The sequence below is a fragment of the Homarus americanus genome, unplaced genomic scaffold (assembly GCF_018991925.1).
Source record: "Homarus americanus isolate GMGI-L3 unplaced genomic scaffold, GMGI_Hamer_2.0 scaffold16430, whole genome shotgun sequence".
NCBI lineage: Eukaryota > Metazoa > Arthropoda > Malacostraca > Decapoda > Nephropidae > Homarus > Homarus americanus.
This window is the reverse complement of record NW_024729259.1, coordinates 3,506,709-3,529,396: the sequence shown is the minus strand read 5'-3', so window position 1 is coordinate 3,529,396 and position 22,688 is coordinate 3,506,709. Positions and strand designations below refer to the sequence as shown.

The window sequence follows — 22,688 nt, the reverse complement described above, 5'->3', positions numbered from 1 at the left end:
TTGATAGGTAAAAAAATGGACTAAACGGAAGAACCGCACTTGATATGGAAATAAACCATAATTGCAACTTACTGTGCTACTGACATTAGTTTATATTCCCAATTTATTAAATTACTATACTAATCATGTTAACTTGACAGTAAAGTTTGCTTCGGTCATCCGGGGAATCTTAGGAATTAACTATTGGAATCCGTAGTTTTGACAATATTGTAAGACTTTTCTATGACGTCTCCCTCGCAAATGACCTGACTTACTTCCGCACCCCCCACCCAGGAGCGGTTCCAGGGTGGGAGGGGGGTTTGGACTCCCTTTTTCATCAGAAAATTCCAATACTTGTTCTTTAATGCAGTATTGTACTCGGGCGTTTTTATATAGTAAAACGTAATTACAATATTGATCTCGGAATATCTCTTAATATAAGTGATCAATAGATCATGGCTTCAAAATGGCCTCAAAATGCCCCCAGTTGGGCGTGGTCGCTGTGGTGGCCATGTTCCCCACCGCCCACAACTTCTTGGAACCCCCACCCTTTTGATATTCCTGGACCCGCTCCTGCCCACGGCATATATGTCGTTTGCGAGGAAAACTCCATAGAAGAAAAGTGTCATAAAATTGTCGTAACTACAGATTTCAATAATTAAATTCGTAAGAATCCCCGGTTGACCGAAACTAAAATAATTCCAACGCACCCTGAGCATGGTTAAGAGTGAACGTGATTGGTCGACTGGGGGTGAAGAGCTGGGAGTGGGAAATAGTCATAAAAAAGTCCGACTCCCATATGAAAATGAATGTCGCTCATCACTTTATAGCACTTACTGCATGTTCAATGTGCAAATTTTCTCTTGGCTTTCGTGCGTTAATTTAGATAACTGAAAAGATGATTTTCGAGAATATGTAGAACGAAAAGAAAAACAAATATTAAATAATAAATTTGTGGAGTGACCAAAAGACGAATATAAATTTTAACCAATCAGGAGGGGGAGGGGAAATAGCTGCCAAATTAATTTGATTGTTAGTACCTGCATATTAACTCGAATACGCTGAACTGCTTCAAACATAGGTTGGATGCTTATATGAGCAATAGGGGTTGGGTGTAAACGGGACTGCCCAGTATGGGCCAATAGGCCCGCTGCAGTTTCCTCCATTCTTATGTTCTTATTATATACTGTACAGTATATACTCTTATAGTCATTCGGGAGGCTATTCTGCTCTATTTTATGACCTTTCGTCCATAAGACTCTCGTTCTGTGTGGAAATGTGAAAGTCGGGCATGGTGGCTGGTCTTAAACTGAAAATATATGAATTTTTTTTGGTTCTTCATGGAAGGAGCAGATTCTGTGAACGCTTTAAGATGACGTTCGTCATAAGCATTACATTTATTTATAGAGTACCTAGTTTTTGGAAGTCTGCCAATTAACAACACGTTTCAGTATAGTTACCGCGTATCCATATATTGTTTCCATATCCAATTTAGATCTAATTTCGGACTTGGCTCTTCTTTTTAAAGTTTATTTTCATCATTTCCATTTTTCTTGTCATTGTCAGAAATACTTCATGCTAGTCCGTCATAGTAGTAGGCTTTACAGCACAGAAAATTCAATTCGAAGTGTCTACCACCTCGACGTTACATTAAAACGCTTTTCCCGCCATTTCTTGCATTAATTTTCTATAAGATTGTCACACACAGAGGAACAGATATAGATGCCATAAAAAGACCGCTCAGTGTAAACAAACGTATCAGATGTATTTGCGAATACCCCCTGTACGTAAAAAAAAAAACACTTGAGCAATTAAAACTATGGTTACTGAATACTTTTAAAATAAAATTTTAAGAGGCTCCACATTTATTTTATATAAATATCATTCCCAAGTATAGATCTCGATTTGACCACGGAATTGTTACAAGCCAATCGGGTGGAAACGATACGTTTCGTCTGAGCGAGACGCTCTAGAAAAATTGAAAACTCGTGGGGGGGGAAAAACGGCAGAAAATGGGAAAGGTGCCCAGTAGCGTACCCAGAAATTTGCCAAGGGGAAGCGAACCTTGAACTAAACATACCGAAGTACTGTTGAAGTAAGAGATATTTAATATTTTTGTTGTACTTGTTATTGTTTACTTTGTTAGTGTTGCTATTATTCTTATTTATTTCGTTATCGTTATTATTTTCCATTTCTTAAAAAATGGCCTACTTGGAATGATTTATTAGCTGAAGGAGGGGGGCTATTGACCTCCCCCCTCCCTCCTTCGGTACGCCTTTGAAGTTGACTCCGCCTTAGGCCCATCACTTCGGATTACAAGAAGTCCTTGACTAACGAGGTCATAATGTACGAGTTACGTACTGTATCGCTTGACTCTCGCCCGTGTTGGTTCATTCTAAATTATCCGAATTCAACTGATGGGAGCTACTCAAGTGAGTTTACATGCTACATAAACATTTAACATACACAATGTACGTAAGTTTTATTCCTCCGCTTGCAGCGCTTGTGGGTGGACGTGAGTTGGATTTGGCGCCTGCTTTGGACATGTCTTCCGCTACGAACACCTAACCGCGCCTGTCGGCTCCTGCATGCAAACCTCTGGCAAGCCACCTTCTGTGCCGCAGACTATGATATAACCCGCCCTATGTTAACCCTACTAGGTTCAAAATCTCCTAGGATTAGTATTACAAGAATCGACCTACTTGTGGAAAGGACTCTCTCTCTGGACGTGTTTTCAAAGAGCGGGATATACACTTCACAACCTCATTTGCGTGAGCTGAACCTTGCAAGCGTAGACTTAGGTCAGTACTCCAGGTTCCTGTTAGGTCTCTTGCCTTGGTGCACAGGCCTTTCCTCTCTTAAGCTCGGGGTCAATACTTCATTTGAAATATTATATGCCGCACAACCATGTCCTTTATCGGTTCTTCACATTAGTCAACGAACACGAAGTAGATCACAAATACACCAGGAAAATTTAATGGAACTCCTTTTAGGGTCCACAATTCTCTGCGCATCGGAGGTTTTGTATGATATAACCCGAGGGAAGAAGCCATTTGTTAACCCAACGTGGCCTAAACTAGTTGAGTTTCACTCCGGAGCTTGTAATGTTCGACAGGATTTCCTTATCCTGCTGCTTGTAGTTTTTCCTGGCATTCGTAGTATAACAACAAACCTGATTGATTCGCAAGTGATACTTTCCCAGTATTTTGCCTTGGCAAGGTTAATGCAAAATCTACATAGGCTTTCCTTCCGTAGTTTTACTGTGTTTGTCAATGTTGGGTTTATGGGGTACTTGCCTTATGTTGCAAATGGTATTGAAGATCTGAGAATCATTGCCCGGAGTCAGAGTACACATTGCTTTAATAACGAGCTCATGAATCTTCATGTAGCCTTCCCTGCCCTCACATCACTGAGAATCTTTGAGTTGCAACACTTTGGGCCTGGAGAACCCTACCCGGAGGTTTTCTCTTACCTTGGCTTAAAACTGCGGGTGCTGGAGTTTTATGGCGGGAAACTTGACGAGATACACGTGATGGACATAGCAGCATTTCTCAAAGTGTGTCCAGCTCTTCAGGAATTAACCTTGGCGTTTGACCATGGGATGAAGTGTGTCCACTTTGGTGATCATGAAAAGATTACTTTTAAGAACTTGCTTTCTCTAAAGTGCCAGTCAGTGCAACTGAAACATGAACCTTTGCGCTGCCTTCTCAAAATGTTTCCAATGTTGCAATCTTTGACAATCGTAGGTAAAGTAGATAGTGTGAACATTCTGCTGACGTACGTAAAACGCCTGCTAAGCTTGAGAATTCTGAAAGTACGAGTAATGCAGAGATTTGGTGTAGGTAGCCTATGTGAGATGCCGAGATTCACCCCTGAAAACCAAATGTGGGAGTTACAAGCTCCTGCCACCTCTGTCCTTCTACGTGACAGGAAGAAGCTCCAAGCCTGTGGTTGGACATTCATACCTGTAAGCCCATATGGCGATCACTGAAGTTGAGGTTTAGATTTTACCTTCTTGGGTGAAGGACGAATCGACCGTATATGAGGTTGTGCACGGGGTGATTAATTCCATTTTAATAATTCTAAATTAGTACAATGTTTGTCTGGTGTGCAGTGAGTTTTAAAGTTAAGGATTTTATAAATTGACAATTAATGCATTTCACTTGTATGGCATTGAAATTTTTAATATTTTATTGAATCTTGACAAGCCGAGTAGTTTGTTTTAGTTGATATAATTGACTGGCTGGCAATTTTGAGTATTTTTCAATGTTTCTCATTTGTCGTGATTGCTAAATTTTCTTTATTAATAGGCTAACATTTGAGGGTGCTACTATGATGCGATCTACCGAGCTGGCTACTATGGTGTGCGGTATACCAGCAGATTTACACTACGGTATAACGTGAGATCTATTATTTATGTAAATAAATTAAACATTATGTGCTAAACAGTTTATCGAGTCAATGTCACATATTTTACAAAATTATATCACACACTGAATATTACATGATACAATTTTACATCACATGCTTAAACGATATACACTGTCTTCGTATATCATTTAAGAATGCTACAAATAAATCTGCATCTTTTCTTAGAACTTTCCAGCAAAATGATCAAGATGAGATTGAAGTAGCTTTTTGCTGACTCATTTTCTTTGTTTTAACGTCCAATCATGACCGCTCAATCGCTTGGGTATTTACTCTTGAAACAGGATCGACGTATGTGATTGACCGTAAAATGGCGGTAACCAATACTTTTTTTTACTTTTATCCTCTACGCAACATTGTTAGTAGCACCAAAAATTTTTCGACACTGATGTTCTTCACTTGAACTTTAGAACGACAATTTTTGTCTTCATGATTCCCCCTTTTATATTCTACGTCACTTCATGTCGGGTATTAGTGCCCTCAGTTCAGGTGACCATGTACTGTATCTGTCTGCTACAATGGCGGGTAGGATTATCTCCAGCTAGGTAGACCGCATACTTTAGTGTAAATATCCGGGTAGACCGACTCCTGCTCGGTAGACCGCATACTATAGTAGCACCCATTTGAGTATATTGTGTAAATATTTGAATTTTATTATACATTATGATCGCCCAAACTTTGTATTTATTCAAATATTATACTACAATAAAAATACATGGCTAACGGCAGCGGACTTTCAAGAGATTAACCTTTTTAGTGCAAGAAGATTTTTTTTTTATATTCTTGGTGAATAGTGTTAATACACAGCCCCAGTTACCGAAATGATTTATTTATTTTTATTTTTTTACGAGTATTAACCGACCCGGGCACAGGTTAATGACCCACTTCGGGGCCGGGGGAATATAATAATAATAATAATAATAATAATAATTAATAATTAATTATAATAATAATTCATCGTAAATAAAATTAATAAAAATACAAAATTAAAAATTAAATAAGAATAGTTCATAATAATAACAAAGAACTATAAAGAAATACAAAAATAAAAACAAACAGTAGTGAGAAACATTATACACTATGTATGTTGTGTTGTCAAAGTAAGAGAAACAATTGAGACCCTGCAATTGTGTGTAAATGAGGTAGAAAGACAGATCAGCAACCTGGGATTTGTCACCATTAGACAACACATTATGCTTCCAAGTACTCCGTTTGATAGCTACCTACTACCTAGAGTCCTAGACCGATGTTAAAACTAGTAATAGACCCATGAAAGTGTTTGTTTCAGGTTAAATAAACTGAATATATATATATATTTGCGTGAAAAATATCTAGGATTATTTGGCAAGATTACAATGGGGTTGTCATTTTTCAAAGAATTCAAAGAAAATGGCAGTGTTCGTCGTACTGTCCTAACATTCTAATACATATACTGTCAACACGCCGGCATCGTCTGGTGAGCTACTCGACTATATAACCCTTGTTCGTTATTAACTATTAGTCACTGACACTAATCGTAAGACAAGAGAAAATGTGGGCAAGGCGTTAAGGAGGCATAATTGTACAAATGCATCCTAAACCACTCTTGGACTTGTGCATAGACCATCTCGTCAATGCCACAGCTTGTTACCAGCGGATGTGCAATGACTATGAGGTGAGTTTTCCAGACTAAACAATTTGAAAATTCAATCTCCTATCTTTTAACATACGGTTGAAGTTATTACACAAGTCACTTGGTATTGAAATGTTAGAAATTTATGGTTGCAATCCACAGTTTAAATAATTCTAAGACTATGACGTTACCTTCTCAAATGAATTGTACTGTATAGGCCAGGGGTCCCCGGTTAGGAGGTCAGATTAGGTCACTTAGGTAATTATATAGGACTAACCCGCGAGCGAAATTGATTGAAAACAAATATAAAAACGTCATATTTTCATTGTTATATTACAGTGGACACTTGTAGCTTGAGGAAATGTTAAAAATGGATATTTTGAAAATAAACACTACTTAAAATTTGTGGGTATGAAGAACAGACCTAAACAAAAAACCTACCTAACTTCCCTGGTATATTAAACAGAGAGAACTTACTATGATCTGGTGAAATTTGAGATATTTTCTGGACGCGAGATGATATGGCCGCACCGGTGGGTTAGTCCTATACTGTATATTAACCGTCATTTGCGAGAGAATCGTCCAGTGATTTGGATGTTTAAATTATGAGAATAGGATTTTTGGTGTATTTAGGTGTGTTTTATTGAAATCTGATCATCATTTTTTGTGCAAAGGAGAGAATTTTGTTAAAAAAATAATTAATTTTTTTTTTTTTTTTACAAAATTTGCCCCCAAAATGGTCAGATTTGAGTAAAACCCCTTAATCCAAATATTTACCAAATTCAATACCAGGTGACTTGTGCAAATATACTTTACAGTTAATACTCGTCTTTCACTCATTCCTCTTCTAGTGTTTCTTACTACCCTAAATATATATATTTTTAGTGACAAATCAATATTTAAAGTTAATGGTGCAAATGCTAAGGTTGATTTTTTTGAATAAAAAAAAGGCTAATTTTCACAAGAAATGAAGGCCATATTTGACTAAAGCACACTAAAATACACCAGTTTTTTTTCTTCATATAAGAGGGGAATGTGCGAAAAGTGAATAATGGCCCCCCCCCCCCAAAAAAAAAAATTACTGTGCAGTTGCCTCAATTTAATTACTCGCTATCATCCAAACATCTCCGAAAAACTTGGTGCAATTCCATAAAAGTCCTTCTGGTGCCAAGTCTCCTCCACCTTTACCTGAATAAATTACCTTTTTCTTTTTAACCTATCCTTCGATCATAAATTACTTGTTAGTGAACAGGGCATGTAAGAAGAGGGAAATAATGGGGTAAAAACACTGAACACTGATCACAATGGCAGTAATTTCAGGTCTATAAATCCTGTAGGTGAATAAAATATTTACTGTAATAATGGCGCTATTGGCTCTCCTGTGGCAACCATGTTATGATTCACATTGTCTGCTTTATGGGAGCGTCCGTGGTTTTTGTTTACATTTTAAAAAATTGACGACGGTCTCATTGGGTGTTTATTAAGATTTTTATTGGATTTAATTTAATTTTTAATAGATGCACAGGTTAGAAAGTAAGGTAGGTTAGGTCAGGTTCTAATAGGTTCTGTGCAATCTCACTTCCATTTTCATATTCCAGTATCATGCAAATACAGTAGATTCTCCAGACATTTTGGTTCAATTCTATATGTTATTTCTGGTGCTAACTGCCTCCTCCATCTTTAACATTATTTTGCAAACAGTTATACAATTTAGCCATGAAAGACTTTTATAATAGTTTTTAATGCTGAATACAGTGGTGGTATTGAAAATTTTGGGAAGTGTATAATTATTGAGTTAGACCCTTCCTACCTTATCAATCTTGATCTCACCAAAGGTAGGCAGGGCTTCGAAGCAGAACAATTATTTGGGATTAAAAACATAAAAGAACCTAAGCACATACTGTATGGGGGCAGAGTATAGAATCCTTAGCTTCCACTTGAGGATTAAGTGTAGTGTCTGAGTGCTGGCACCAGTTTTTTGATCCTCAAGATGTTCTTAATCATTTGACAGTCTTAGGTGTATTTCCAGCTAAGCAGAATTGCAGTTCCCCAAGCACTTCATAGTGTACGGTACATCATATATTATTGACTATTGATTTGATTAATATTTCTACAAAGAAATGGTAAATTGTGACACCAGATTTCTAGTTATACTATATACACAAGTGAGAAATGTATACTGTATTCTCAAATCCTGAATAGTACAGTTAGTTGGGACTGTATCTTTAGTTCAGTTGGTTTTTGCATTCAAAAGAACTGGAGTCCTGGCAATAGTTTATTAAAAAATAAATAAAATAAAATAAAAAATATAAATAATATAGGTGCAAAATTGTCTTGAGTTACAAGAATTAATACAGTACACTTGATTAACATTTTTAAAGGAGCAGTTATTTTCCTTGTTTCCATGTTGTGGGTTTGAGGTCCTGCTTGGCCTGGAGACATGTGAGAAGGGTGTTATCCAGAATGATTCTACCAAACCTCATAGGTTTCAGTCTGATACTCCGGTTTCTTCTTGTATTAACACCGGATAAATAAAGTGCATAATAAAGTAACAAATAATGGACCAACTGCCTGAACAGCTAATAAGCTGATAAGTGGTGAAACGATAGTTAAATGATTTACATTGTGCATTAAAAACATTTCTGTGAAGATCAGGAAGAAAACAAACACTTATTGAAGATGAACCTAAAAGTCACTTTTCCCCAGTTTATCTTTATTTAAATGGCCAAAGTGTGCAGAGTTAATGAGGAAAATGTTGGTATAACATGACATTTTGTAGTGAGGGTCTAGTGGAGTTGCATTACCGTATAGATTTTTATAAGGGTGCAGAAGTGAGTCACCAGTTTACTATTTGGATGTTTGTGCTGGGACTTAACTGATGTTTTTGCATTAATGTATAGAAAGTAATTCTGGAAGGGATCAAAGAAATGTCCTTCTGACCCTGTGGAGAATTTGTCATCTGCATAGGCTAGGAATGACTGCAGTGTGTGTTGATTTGGCATGTACAGTATGCTCCAGTGTTATAATTAATGGTTCATTGATGTCTGTTAGAAAATACTATTTTGACATTGGATGAAAAATATCGAGTTTCATGTCGATACTCAACTGTGAATGTTTATTTATTTTTTCTTATTGAATAAAGCAAATACTGTAATCTTGTTCTTGTTTCATTCATTACTCCTCTCTCCAGCCCAAAATATATGTACCATATGTCACAGGGATGTCAGTACAGTACTGTTATGTGCAAAATATTGTACTGTGCAGCTAAATTGGAGACCTTGCTTTTGGTGAATACCTTGGTTTAAAACCCACATAGCCACAAAATTCACCTCCGGAGTGTATGGAGAGCAGTGTGCCGGCAGCTGTGTTTTGTCTTGAAAGTACCCATGAGACAACAAATTTGAGGTAATTTTTTATTTTTGTTGATGGGTAATGTTTTCTGAAATATTTAACCTTAAAATTAGAATTTGTAGCATCATGATGTTGCCTTACTGTAGTCCTATAGTAATGTACATATAGGGGTCCCTGTTATAAGTATTTTCAGATGGTTTTGCACTTAAGTGGTCAAATAATTGTGGAACTAAACGTAAAAAGTCCCCAAAGTGAAGAGGATTCTGTGACTGAAATCCGTCGATCATTGGGAGCACAAGATTTTGAGCGATTGATCCTTCTGCACGCCTCACATTCTCTTAAAGTGCATCCTTATCGCCCGCACAATACATGCTCGGTACCAGTCTCCTGTGTCCACAGGCATTATTTTGAAGTGCTCCAAAAACTATAATTATCAACTTTATGGACCTTTGGTGGACTTTTTTTAGCCCCTCCCCATTTCCAAACAGAAGCAAGGTGGTGTAGTGGCTAAAAGAAAGCATAGTAGCTATGAGAGGGACATATAAGAAAAGTGGTGAGGTGTCTCAATGAACCACTTTCACTGAAATGAGAGTGCAAGTGCATGGTTAGGTACTGTAGCTTGCACCACATCAACACACTGACCTCTAATGACTTTAAATACCTTAACTAAGTTGAGTTGAATAATTTCATAAAATATTGTGGAATCAATTGTTTAACAAATGATTTTAAGGTATATATAAAATGTTAAAAGATGTCGAATTAAACTCCCTTACAATGTGATGGTCCCAATTAGACCCTATTAATTATGGGAATTAATTCCCCTTTATAAGTGGTTTCATTATAACGAGGACCCCCTTATGATACAGTATTACACTGATATATGTTTGAATGTTTCGTTGTACAGTATATTAATGTTAAACAGGTAGCATACACATGTTTTGGAATAGTTTCAACTTGCTGATAGCTGACATTCCCCACAACAGTATCTTATCCTTGTTTGTCCATTTTTTATTTATTTTTTTATTTTAGATGGTTCACAACTATTACCAACTAACATGCAGTCAAAAGTTTGACTTAAAAGTATTCTTTCTTGCATGACATTTGGTTAGTGAGTCCTTACCCAGTACAATGCTAAATAAGTGCCAAGATAGTTTACACAGCACCTGTATTGTGTTGCAGGCAATATGGAGGGATGTGGGTCACGTGTGGGCGGATCTATGGTACCTGCCGCCATGTGTCCCTGCTCGTGCCACTCAACTCCTGCATACGCATCTACTGCATACCCACTTCCTGCATGAGCACCAAGAAAATGATATTTATGAGATGACTTGCCCAATTTTAACCCTGTTAGCTGTAAAAATTCGTAAAATCACCATTATCCCAGTAGTTCGACAGTTACCAAGTCTATCTTCCTCGGCCTTCTTCTCAGTGAATGGTGTGTTTAGTGGAGAGTATTGGCTTCAGGAACTGGATTTCACAGGTATTGATCTCATTCAAGATTTGAGTGTGTTAGAGGTGTTGTTACCTTTGTGTCCAGAACTCAGTGTCCTCAAGTTGGGAGGCAACACAACTCCAGATGTATTGCTTGCAGCAAAGGCCTGTCCTCTCACCATTCTCCACATAAGTGAACGACTTGTTTGGGAGCCTAGAATTTTTGAAGATGTTCTAATAGATATTGTTTTAGGTTCTAAAATACACAATTCAGGAGAGCTCTTGGAGAGTGTACGACGAAGAAAGCCATTAGATCTCAACCCAACCTGGCCACACCTTACTGATTTCTCGAGTGGGTTTTGTAGAGTGAAGCAGGACTTTATACTGATGATTCTTATAGTGTTTAAGAAATTGCATTCCCTAGCAAGTAGAGTTGTAGATGTACATAAAGCTGTCCGAACATTTTATGAACTGCAGACACAAGTTCCAAATATGCATAAACTGTCCCTGAAGACCAATTCTGTGTACTGTCATAAAGATATGATAGACATCTTTTCACGTGTTGCACCCAAACTTGAAACATTGAAGTTAACAGCATTGGGCAGTGACATCTCACAGGTTTCTAATAGTTTCCCATTCCTAAGAGAACTTCATGTGGACTTAAAATTTTTTGATCCAGATGTGTCTCCTGCTGAGATTTTAGCTGGTATTGGATTACAACTCACTGTGCTTAGGCTTCAGTCAAGTACCTGTAGTTATTATGAAATGCCCCAGAGGTGTATTTCATCACTGCTACAAGTGTGTCCACGTCTTCAGGATTTAACTTTAGCCTTTAACCGTGGTATACAATGTGATCACTTTGGTGTTCAGGAAATGCCATGTTTTGAAAATATAACTTCACTTGTGTGCAAGTCGGGTCGCTTTAGGCAAGAACCATTAAAGTGCCTCCTGAAAATGTTTCCAAAGCTACAGACACTTTCTATTGAAGGAAGAGTAAATAATTTTGAATCCGTATTGCAACATCTAACACAATTCCAGGACTTGAGAATTTTGAAATTGTTAAGGCTTGAAAAGATAGCTGTGGAAAGTCTGTGCGAGTTACCAAGGATGACCAGTGACCGAAGATCTTGGGAACTGTATGTTTCTCCTATTCTGGTTTCACGGTCAGACATTAAGAAATTGCAAAACTGTGGATGGACTTATATTCCTATTAGTGATATTACCTCTCTTTAATATGTTAGCTGGGGATTCTTTTTTTGTGTGCATTTATTTTAATTCCTTTAATGAAACCTTGATAAAATACAGTATTTATATTTTAATGCTGTCAACCCCTCTACCTCCCACCCAGGAGGCTAGTGCCATGTAAACAATGTCTTCTCTGGCCACACCCCACAAATTACAATGAGTTTTGTAAATAAGGCGGCTGCTGATACTAATACTAACACTTTCCTTGATAAGATAGTGGTGTTTGAAATCCTACTCGAACAGGAAACTCAACCTGGAGGACTGTGAGTTCAATATATTGTACAGTAGATGGATATGACTCATTTATGAACCTTTCTCAAGTAACTTACAAGAGGGGTGTTGTTTTTATGCTAGGCAAGACCTTAGAGCCAACCAGGTGAGGGTACAGAGGAGGATGTTTTTGAAGAATCAATTTGGTGTAAAATTATATTAAAGGGGAGAGACCTGCTTATTGTTGGGTGCATCTACAAATCCCCAAACTGTAGCTTATTAAACCAAAGGAACTTACGAGCCTTAATTGACAATGTACGGCGGTTAACTACAGATACAGTACCTCCTTGTCATGGGAGACTTCAACTATAGCGACATCAACTATAGAAATGAAACCGTGCCAAATGACCTTAATGATCCCGCTACTCTTTTTGTAGAAACAGACAATTTTCTATTCCAACATGTTAAAGATCTGACTCGCTACAGAGGGGAGCAAACATCCAAACTGCTGGACCTCATCATAACTAACGAGGAGGGTATGGTGGCCAAACTGGAACACCTCTCCCCTGTCAGCACCAGTCACCACATAATGTTGTCCTTCAGATTTAACTTGCTTGGTTCATGACAAAAGCAGGCCAAGGTTCAAATATTACAAGGGCGATTACGATAGGATTAGGGAGGAGATGAGGGATATTCACTGGCCTGACTCTCTGACATACAAGAACGCAGATGCTGGCAGATGCCCACTCCACAAGGGTCACAGTTCAAGGTCGTTGAAGCCACAAGTCCAGGAAATTGTTAGGGCAAACTTTTTCGGAGAGAGAATTGTAAACTCTTGGAACACACTACCAGAGAATGTTGTGATGGCACAGAGTGTGAGCTCTTTCAAGACCAGACTTGACCAACGCTGGTGCAGGTACAGATGCTTTCCGGAGCCAGTACATGCCCAGTACTTGCCAACAGTGTGTAACAGAGATGTGACCAACAACCCAAGTGGCAAATGAGCCGATCAGTGGCTAAGAGGATAAAAGTAAAAGCATTATAGATTGACCACCGATTTACCTGAACACTTACAACTCACACTAACTTTAAAATCATCCTAGGATGCTGGAAAATAAATATTGAATAATATATCATAAACAAATACAGTACTGTATGTCAAATCTGCATTTAAAAAAATGCAGTACAGTTCTCCCTCGATGTACGGAAGGGTTAGGTTCCAAAAAATCTTGCCGTAAATTGAAATTTCATATTCAGTACAGTATTGAACCCATATACAGTACTGTATATATCACATTGTGGACGAATTTACACCATGTAAATCACACAAGCTTTGTACTGAAATACCACTGTTGAGTTTTGTTTTTAAATTTTACCTTTCTCATGTAGATCCACAATGGAAATGTGGATAAGATAAATCTTGATAAAACCACATAGGAAAAATGGAGCTCCTTAGCATTCGTCTTTATTCAAGACATCTTCAGAGGCAACTGAAGATGTCTTGAATAAAGACAAAAGCTAAGGTGCTCCATTGTTTCCCTTTTTCCTGTGTGATTTTATCATGATCTACCTTTTCATGTACTGGCACTCCCCGACGTACGACAGGGATATATTCCTGGACCCTGATCGTAAGTCGATCTGTTCATAACTCGTAATTTCTCAATAAAATATGTACTGATTCATAAAGTGTGTGACTGCGTAGTAGCAAATTAAAGATCAGCTATAGAGGAGTGCTTGGCAACACTCCTTTCAACTCCATCTCTCTAATCACCTCCAATTTTTTGCTTTCTTGCTCCATATGTTGAAATGTTATGTAATGTGATACAGTACCTGATACAAATGAAGATTTACAGATAACTTTCTTTTCACATTTGCATCTGTTAATATTGCTGGCGGCATTGTAGCTAAGTTAGACTCTTCACTGTAACTACCAGGCTACTGGGACAAGCAGTGAGGTGTTATGATTGTTTATCAACTCGTATTTTTGGGTAGGTATAAGTAACTTTCTTCGTTTATTTTTACGTGGTTACATGCACACACCATCCTGCATACATATTGTGAAAAAAAGTAAAAAAAATAAATGTCATAAGGGCAAACACATGAAGGGAACATGCATTCCTTTTTACATAAGTTAGCTGGCTCAGTGGGGGAGCTGGCATGGTGTTCCGAACAAAGAAAAGCACTCCATGTTTGGTTCGCGAGTTCAGTATTATAAACGGTCATAAGTCGCTTTTTATTTTTTAAGAATATAATAGAGCGATGATTGTAAGTGTGAATGATCATAACTTAGATAGCCGTAACTCAGGGAGTGCCTGTGTTGATAAGGAATGATGTTTGCACTTTGTGCCACCAGTAACACTTGCTCCTCTCTTTGCGGACATAGTTGGGGTTAAATAACAGCAATAAGAGATAATAACTGGAAATGAAATGTTTTGATGGGGTTGTGGTATGCCAGTAACACAAAAACCAAAGCGGTGATTCAGTAGACAGTGCACAGGAACCATGGGAACCAATGTGAAATTTCCACCTGAACATTTTATCCAGACCAGTGATTGTCAGATAATAATCGATGGTCAACCTGTACCGTACCAAATTTATCAAGGAGGCTTTGAGGACTGGTTTAGTGTAATACAGTACTGTATGTTGCTTCAGATCATGGGGTGACAACCACTATGATGTACAATACAGAATCATCATCATATACTAATGTCAATCTCATTCACATCAATCCTTGAGATAACATTGTAGGGACAACTGTAGCTGCTCATTACCACCCTTTTTTTTTTTAGTTTCATAGAGGCAGTCATTATTATTTTCATCCATACTTAGACCAAAGGGACCATGGATTACTTATAAGTGATTCCCTGTTTGACCTAACACCAAAAGTGCTGATGCCATTTGATCTGGAATTGATATAATTGTCCACAGACCTTGTTAGTACTACAGTCTGCTGATATATTATGATCATTTAATGGCAGTAGGTAAATGTAATTAAGAAGAAGTTTATGTAAAAATCAATTACAAAAGGCCATGAATTGATGGATGCCATTGGAAATGTTGAATGTGATCAGTAAAGAAGACATTTGAAAATTTTCACTGATAGTATTATCTTTCAGCTGCATTTGTCTTCCCCTGGTTGATCTTTCAAGTAAAGTTTCACCTGTCAGATTTATAATCATTGTAAGTTCCGATTTATTATAATTATAAATGTGAATTTACTTATTTTATTTGCCACAGTGACAAGACATTGATTCCTCTAAAGGTTCTCTTCTTTGTATGATCTCTATGTGTGAGGTTAGCATAGTTCAGCAAGTATAATGTAGTTACAGTATAGAGATGTAGCTAGTGTATATAGTACACTACAGTATATATAACCTACTAGAATATGAAGTTACTGTATAACTGTACTATAAAGTGAATGTACTTTCAGCCTTTTGATATTAAAGATACATTTAGCAAGTACAGTACAGTATATTGTTGAATAATCATACTGTATTTTATATCTATACTTAACCTGTCTTATGTGAGGTAATGGAAACTACAATGTTTGGTTGTTGTAGTCTCTGCTACATAAACCACAAGTATTTAGCAACAACTGCAAGTCACTCCCAGAGATATTTTGTGGAAATTATGTTAATGTATTATACTCGTATGTGTTGGTTCAGTGTCAAGCATGTGAGTTGTAGTGTGGGAAGGGGGGGGGTGGGGGGAACATTGCAGTGAAGACAGTGAATTCTGAGTGAGTTGATACAGTGTTGATATTGATACAGTACAGCTCCTCCCCAACTTATGACCTACTCGACTTACGACCACCAAAATTTGGTCAAATTACATATTTTCGAGTCCCAAAGTCAGTACACAGACAAAATTTTCTTTTGTAATTCACTTTAAAATGGCTGGCAAGCTTAAAAGTGAGTGTTTTGTGGTGCCGAGAAGAAAGAGAGACCCATTTTAGATTTTCTATGTATTATTTAAGCATTTTCGACTTATTACCATTTCAACTTACGACCTGGATTTGGGTCCCTAACCCCGTCGTAAGTCGGGGAGTAGCTGTATAGGCAACAGTTATGACCAGTGGGTAGTGTGGTGATATATACAGTACTGTACAGTACAGTATTGCTATTTCTCAGGTTAGAGTGGTTTCTGAGAGGTGAAGATGTACATTCTACTTTTTGGTTGGAGTCTTAGGTTGCAGGTATTTGTAGGTAACTGTTTTCTGAGATGCTGATGGGTTAGTAATATCTCAGTTAGCCAGAATTCCTCAAACTCAGAACTCTCTGATAGCCGGAATATTTTGGAAAATTCCAGCATTGGGAATGATTTTCCGAGGGGCACATTTTCTGGAAAATTCTGAGACAATTTTCCCGGTACCAGGAAAATTCTGGGGATGGGGGATTTTTATTCTGGGTTTGAGACATGAAAATCGGGTATTTTCCGGAAATTCCAAGGAAATTTTTCCGGTGTCCTGAAAATTTGGGGGATGGAGGATATTTTTCCAAAATATTGTAATGCACAATTTCTGAAACTTCTGAGAATATTTTTCCGTAACCCGGAAAATTCCGGGGACGGGGGATTTTTTCCAGCTTTGAGAGAGTTGTCTCGTTACCCAGAAATCTCTCATTCCCGGATGTGCTCTGCACCAATTGTTCCGGCTAACAGAGATATCACTGTACTATAGGTAGTCTAGAGTGTGGAAGTATTGCTGTGCTGTTGTGCATTTTTTATCATCAGGATGGGGGAGAGTTGTGCCAAGGCAGTAAACTGTGTGCCCCTAATGTCGGGTTAGTCTTGTGCATATTCTTGATTCAGAATGTAGATGGAAATATTTGTGGATTTATTGCAACCAGTAAATTGTTGCAAGGCCTTTATTTTTTAGGGGGGGATCTTGAAGTTTCTTGATGTTGGAGGCAGATGGTGCTGGGACCAGCTTGGGCTTTCATATAAATAACTCCAGTATATACTATACTTCAAAACATTTATATTTTTTGTTCATTAAGTGGTGCAGGAAGAGATCAGACCATTCTCATTATCAAATTTATTCATCAGGGGGCTCCTTGCTAAAGACTGAGATATTTGAAGCAAGATGTTATGCATACAGTATGTGTTTTACTTCATTTACTGTACCTAACAGCCACTCCAATTAGTGGTGACATTGACAGGGGAAGGAGATCAATGGCCTGTTTAGGATCCCCAATTGTTTTTGATAGTCATGTCTAAGGCTATTTTGAAGCTCATTGCTGTTCTTGCTTCCATGGTTTTAGCTGGTAGACTGTTCCATGGATCTCCGTGGAAAAAATGCTCTTAACATACATGATATTGAAATCTTTTGCTCTGGCAGGGGAGAAATATTGAGTGCAAATCTTGGTTGTACTGCTGAACATGATGTCTGGTAGGCAGGAGCTAACCATCATCATTGTCATCAATATCTTACAACCATTTTCCTTGTTTGCATGGGTTAACCACAACTATCTGATGGCAGCTGTTGGATAAAAACCAGAACAGGATGACCCCCCCCCCCCCAAAAAAATAATAAATAAATAAATAAATAAAAAAACCCACCTTTCCTGCTCACCATCTCAAACCCAGCAACCAGCCCAGAAAATGTAGCAGAGACCAGGAGATGGGCACAGCTCTGGTGACCCATCTGCCATTAGGCATATTGAAGTAAAATTTTATGGCTGGATGATAACTACCGTACTAGTAAACTAGTAAGTCAGGGTCACAACTCACTGAAGTATTCAAAGACTACCCACTTCTCATATTGGAATATTGACAGGGAAGGCACAGGCTCTCCCACATGCCCTCTTAGCATAATGGAAGATGTGAACTGATGGTAGTTAATCAAAACTGTGAAATATTGATAGCTAAAATATTGCCCATGTTACAGTTTTATTCACTTTTGTAATGGAAAGCCATAGGAAAATACAGTTTTTACATTAATGATATGTAGTCAAAGGAAATTTTTATATTAAAGAAAACCATTCTGGTGTTGAAATACAGTGTGTGTGTGTGTGTGTGTGTGTGTGTGTGTGTGTGTGCACGTAAAATGTTTGATGCTTTGTTGGATTAAGGATTCTGGATCCTTAATCTAAATTAGAATGGTGTATTGTATGATAGTTTCTTATATCCCTAGCAATACATTTGTAACCCTAGAAGACCATGAAAAAGTGATGGAACTCTTTGGTATTCTGGTGGATTCACAAGACTAAATAAAGTATCTGATAACATTGATTGTTTTATTTTTACCCCAAAATATAATCAACAAAGGATATTCAGTCATGTGTACATATCTGGAGGTAGCAGGTGGCCACCTGTTGGAGATAGGGTTGTAAACTCTTGAAATAACCTGCTAGTGAATGTTGGGACAGAATTGAGTTTGAGTTCATTTAAAGCAGTCTTAACCAACACTGGCACATGTTCAGGTAAATATTGTAGCCAGTACTTACCAACAGTGTGTGACAGAGGCAGGATTTTTGAGAGCATGGGGTCTGCTATAGTTATGTACATCATAGACATAAACTGTGCATGTGCTATTCTGGAGGTGTTAATTGAAGTACAGTACTGTAATGTATTTGAAAACAACATTTGAATTTTGTAATTTTTCATTTCATAAGATGTATCGTTAAATATAATCGAATGAACTGTATACATGATCAGCTCCTTCAGAATTCAGTGTCTTGACATAAAACTTACCATTGGTGTTGTACTGTATATACAATGTACAGTCTCGTTCAAGATTCTTCGAACACTGCTGGAAACAGCTGGCAACTCGAGGCCGTTTGTTTACTATGTACGTATTAAAAATTATGAATAAATGTAAAAGTGATCGGTGATTGGTTACTTAGTTCCCTGTTGCTTAATTTGTGGTTGGGCTTTGTTGTTTCGTATTATATTATACTACGTACAGTACTATAGTAAACAAATGGCCTTGAGTTGCCAGCTGTCTCCAGCAGTGTTCGAAGAATCTTGAACGAGACTGTACATTTGTTAGATAGTGCACTTACCTCTAACTACTGTGTCCCAGGTTCAATCATCAGGTCAGATGCGACTGTGGCCCTCCCAAACATTACTTGACAATGAAGGTCGTAACAATGAACAGATCGAACTGCCTAAATGACTTGTAAGCAGACATGTGGAAATAATAAATACAAAATAAATTTATTGATAATGTACAGCCACAATCCAAAGTTTTTTGTTTACCCCTCCTGGTTGGAGGGGAGGTGAAACCGAGTTTGAAGAAAGGTCAGACAAATGGACGTACACAAGGTTTAAGCTGCCCTTTTATACTATACTATTAATGTTCATAAAATAATTATAGCCCTACCAACATACCATACCATATGTCAATGTTTTGAATCATATTTCATACCTGTGCTTGTATGTTGTGACTGTGTGAGCCCCACCATCATCGTGCCTCATCACCAAACTCCTGAACGATTCTATGTCTTCATCTGGCCTTTCTTCAACCTTGGCTTTACCTTCTCTCCAGCCACGGGGGTAAAGAAACTTTGGATTGTGGCTACTTTCACTATGAGTGTACAGTTTGTGTGTTTGAACCTTATTACAGCTTTCTTTGGGTTAATTTCAAATTGTCACACGTGTTTTATGCATGTTGGGCATTTACCTCAGGCAGTGCAGAGATGGTTCAGTACAATATTTCATTAAAACTAAAACTCTTTGGGATAATTGTCAGTTTTCATTGTGGTGTCTGATCTCCTACTTGCACTGAGTTCACATTAGAGGTTGGTGGGAACTTGTGGATTGTAGTACATGTATGTTCCTGAAGTTAGGTAATTCATACATTTTGTTACTCCTCAGCCTTCCTTAATTTTTCCCATGCTGACTTTTCTTCTTTCTCATTCTTTTCTTCCCATCTTTCTTTTCCATCCTTCCTTCTCCCTTTTTTTCCCCTCCTACATGCATTCTTATCTTCCTTCTGCCTCTCTTTTTCTTATTTTTCTATACCTTTATTGCTTTGGTCAATGTGTTGATAATTAATATTTTCCAGATTTTGTTTTGAAGGTGTTAGTGTCGTGTGTTCTGAGGGCCTTATTTTCTTGTTCAACCCTTAATTGACAGTTATGGATTGCCTACTCCCCTATACTGTATATTAAAAAAATAATAATTCTTGAAACATGAAACTTCCACTGGTGATGGTCATCATCCCTTCAGCTAGCTTCCACAGATAATGACCATCATCCCTTCAGCTAGCTTCCACAGATAATGGCCATCATCCCTTCAGCTAGCTTCCACAGATAATGGCCATTATCCCTACAGCTAGCTTCCACAGATAATGACCATCATCCCTGCAGCTAGCTTCCACAGATAATGGCCATCATCCCTTCAGCTAGCTTCCACAGATAATGGCCATTATCCCTACAGCTAGCTTCCACAGATAATGGCCATCATCCCTACAGCTAGCTTCCACAGATAATGGCCATCATCCCTACAGCTAGCTTCCACAGATAATGGCCATCATCCTTACAGCTAGCTTCCACAGATAATGGCCATCATCCCTACAGCTAGCTTCCACAGATAATGGCCATCATCCCTACAGCTAGCTTCCACAGATAATGGCCATCATCCCTACAGCTAGCTTCCACAGATAATGGCCATCATCCTACTACTTCCCACAGCATCCTACAGCTAGCTTCCACAGATAATGGCCATCATCCCTACAGCTAGCTTCCACAGATAATGGCCATCATCCCTACAGCTAGCTTCCACAGATAATGGCCATCATCCAGCTTCACACAGATAATGGCTACAGATAATGGCCATCATCCCTACAGCTTGCTTCCACAGGCTTCCACAGATAATGGCCATCATCCCTACAGCTAGCTTCCACAGATAATGGCCATCATCCCTACAGCTAGCTTCCACAGATAATGGCCATCATCCCTACAGCTTGCTTCCACAGATAATGGCCATCATCCCTACAGCTAGCTTCCACAGATAATGGCCATCATCCCTACAGCTAGCTTCCACAGATAATGGCCATCATCCCTACAGCTTGCTTCCACATGATGGGCCACTCTTTGTACAAGTTACTTCCACAGACAATGGCCACCATACCTATAGCTAACTACTTTACCACCAATGATGGTCACTATTTAAGGGTTAATATAATCTGTGAGATCCCTTTATTAGAAGTGAGCAAGATACTATTCACATGTTCAGTCAGGAGAGGTATTTGTAGGTGTCCAGACTGTAACATGCCTTCAGTATGCCTTGTGAAAACTTTGCTCTTAATGTTACTGGGTATTAAGAAAATTGTCCATATCTAGGAATGCCGTCTTTGACAGTTCACTTCCAGGTACAGTTGCCTCTAGATGAATGTACCACAGCTTGGGTACAGGTACCTGAGCCCTCAGCTCAGGGTATGAGATGTGGCAAAGCAGCACCTTAGTCAGGGCTGAATGCACGTGAGTGAAACAGTGAAATTACCCTGTTTGTGATAAGGTACAAATGATAAAGGAAATAAAAAGATAAACGAACCCTGTAACACATGTTATGTAACATTGTTGTGTAGCCGGCAAACAGGGCAATTCACGGTTTTATGCCCATGACTACTGTGGTGCGTTGCCACATCTCATACCCGAGCCCTCACACGCTCCCAGGCTGTGGTACGTTCATGTGGAGGCAACTGTACATAAGCCGTCACTGTTGAGTAATGTGTTATTTTTCTAGAAGATTGGATCTGTGTACACAAATAAACCTAAATATATGTGAGTAATGATCTTCTGCTACCTGTTCTCAGGGCATAAGATAACGAGACATTTGTGACTTTATGTCTTCATGGAGAAAGTATGAGGAGATGCAGTACAAACCATCAGTTATGGGAAGACTTAAGAGGATCTGCTTTGATAAGGATCATAAAGAGCAGCAGGTAAATTTAATAATATATTTTTCCTATAAAACATAACATCCTTTTCATTTGTATTTTATTGTATAAAGTTAGATATGACAGGAAAATGGTAAAAGAAGTTCACATTGGTTCAGCATGTACTTAACCAGTACAATACAGGTATGCAAACAGTAAGTCAGTTCGAACAAGAAATGTGTTAAAATCCATTAAGAAAAGTAAGAGTCCCAGATAATTACATTTTGTTGCCACCTTAATATGAGATTGATAGACTTGTCACGTTAAGTATAGATATTATTAGGCAACACTGGTTAATAATAAAGACCATTGTAAAAAGGGTAAAAATTTCATTAACTAGTGTTGTCAAATGATATCTGTATTTAATGCGTGTAAAAAAGTTTTTCTAGGGTTAGGTAATTTACTTTGATCTCTGTGATCTTAAGCTTTGTTCAGTTGTCATTATATGAATAAAAACAGTTTCTATGAATTGGACTACTGTATATGTACTTGAGGTATTTTAATGAAATAGATATACATGTAGTACAGTATACAGTACTGTAGTATCGA

The 22,688-nt window shown here is 38.0% G+C and overlaps 1 protein-coding gene across 1 annotated transcript; it reads left to right on the top strand.

Annotated features, from left to right (window-relative positions):
• The first annotated feature begins 5,786 nt into the window (after nt 1–5,786).
• LOC121866424 lies at nt 5,787–13,109 on the top strand. Its single transcript, XM_042366081.1, has 2 exons — nt 5,787–6,061; nt 10,550–13,109. Exons 1-2 carry the CDS (start codon nt 5,975–5,977, stop codon nt 12,032–12,034), a joined length of 1,572 nt encoding a protein of 523 aa, XP_042222015.1. The 5' UTR covers nt 5,787–5,974; the 3' UTR covers nt 12,035–13,109.
• The last annotated feature ends 9,579 nt before the right edge of the window (nt 13,110–22,688 follow it).

What these genes read in the sequence shown, in the direction of transcription:
- LOC121866424 (XM_042366081.1), top strand. Translation starts at nt 5,975, where the DNA reads ATGCATCCTAAACCACTCTTGGACTTGTGCATAGACCATCTCGTCAAT. An exon ending in GGATGTGCAATGACTATGAG is followed by an intron (nt 6,062 to 10,549) that starts GTGAGTTTTCCA and finishes ATTGTGTTGCAG; the next exon opens with GCAATATGGAGGGATGTGGG.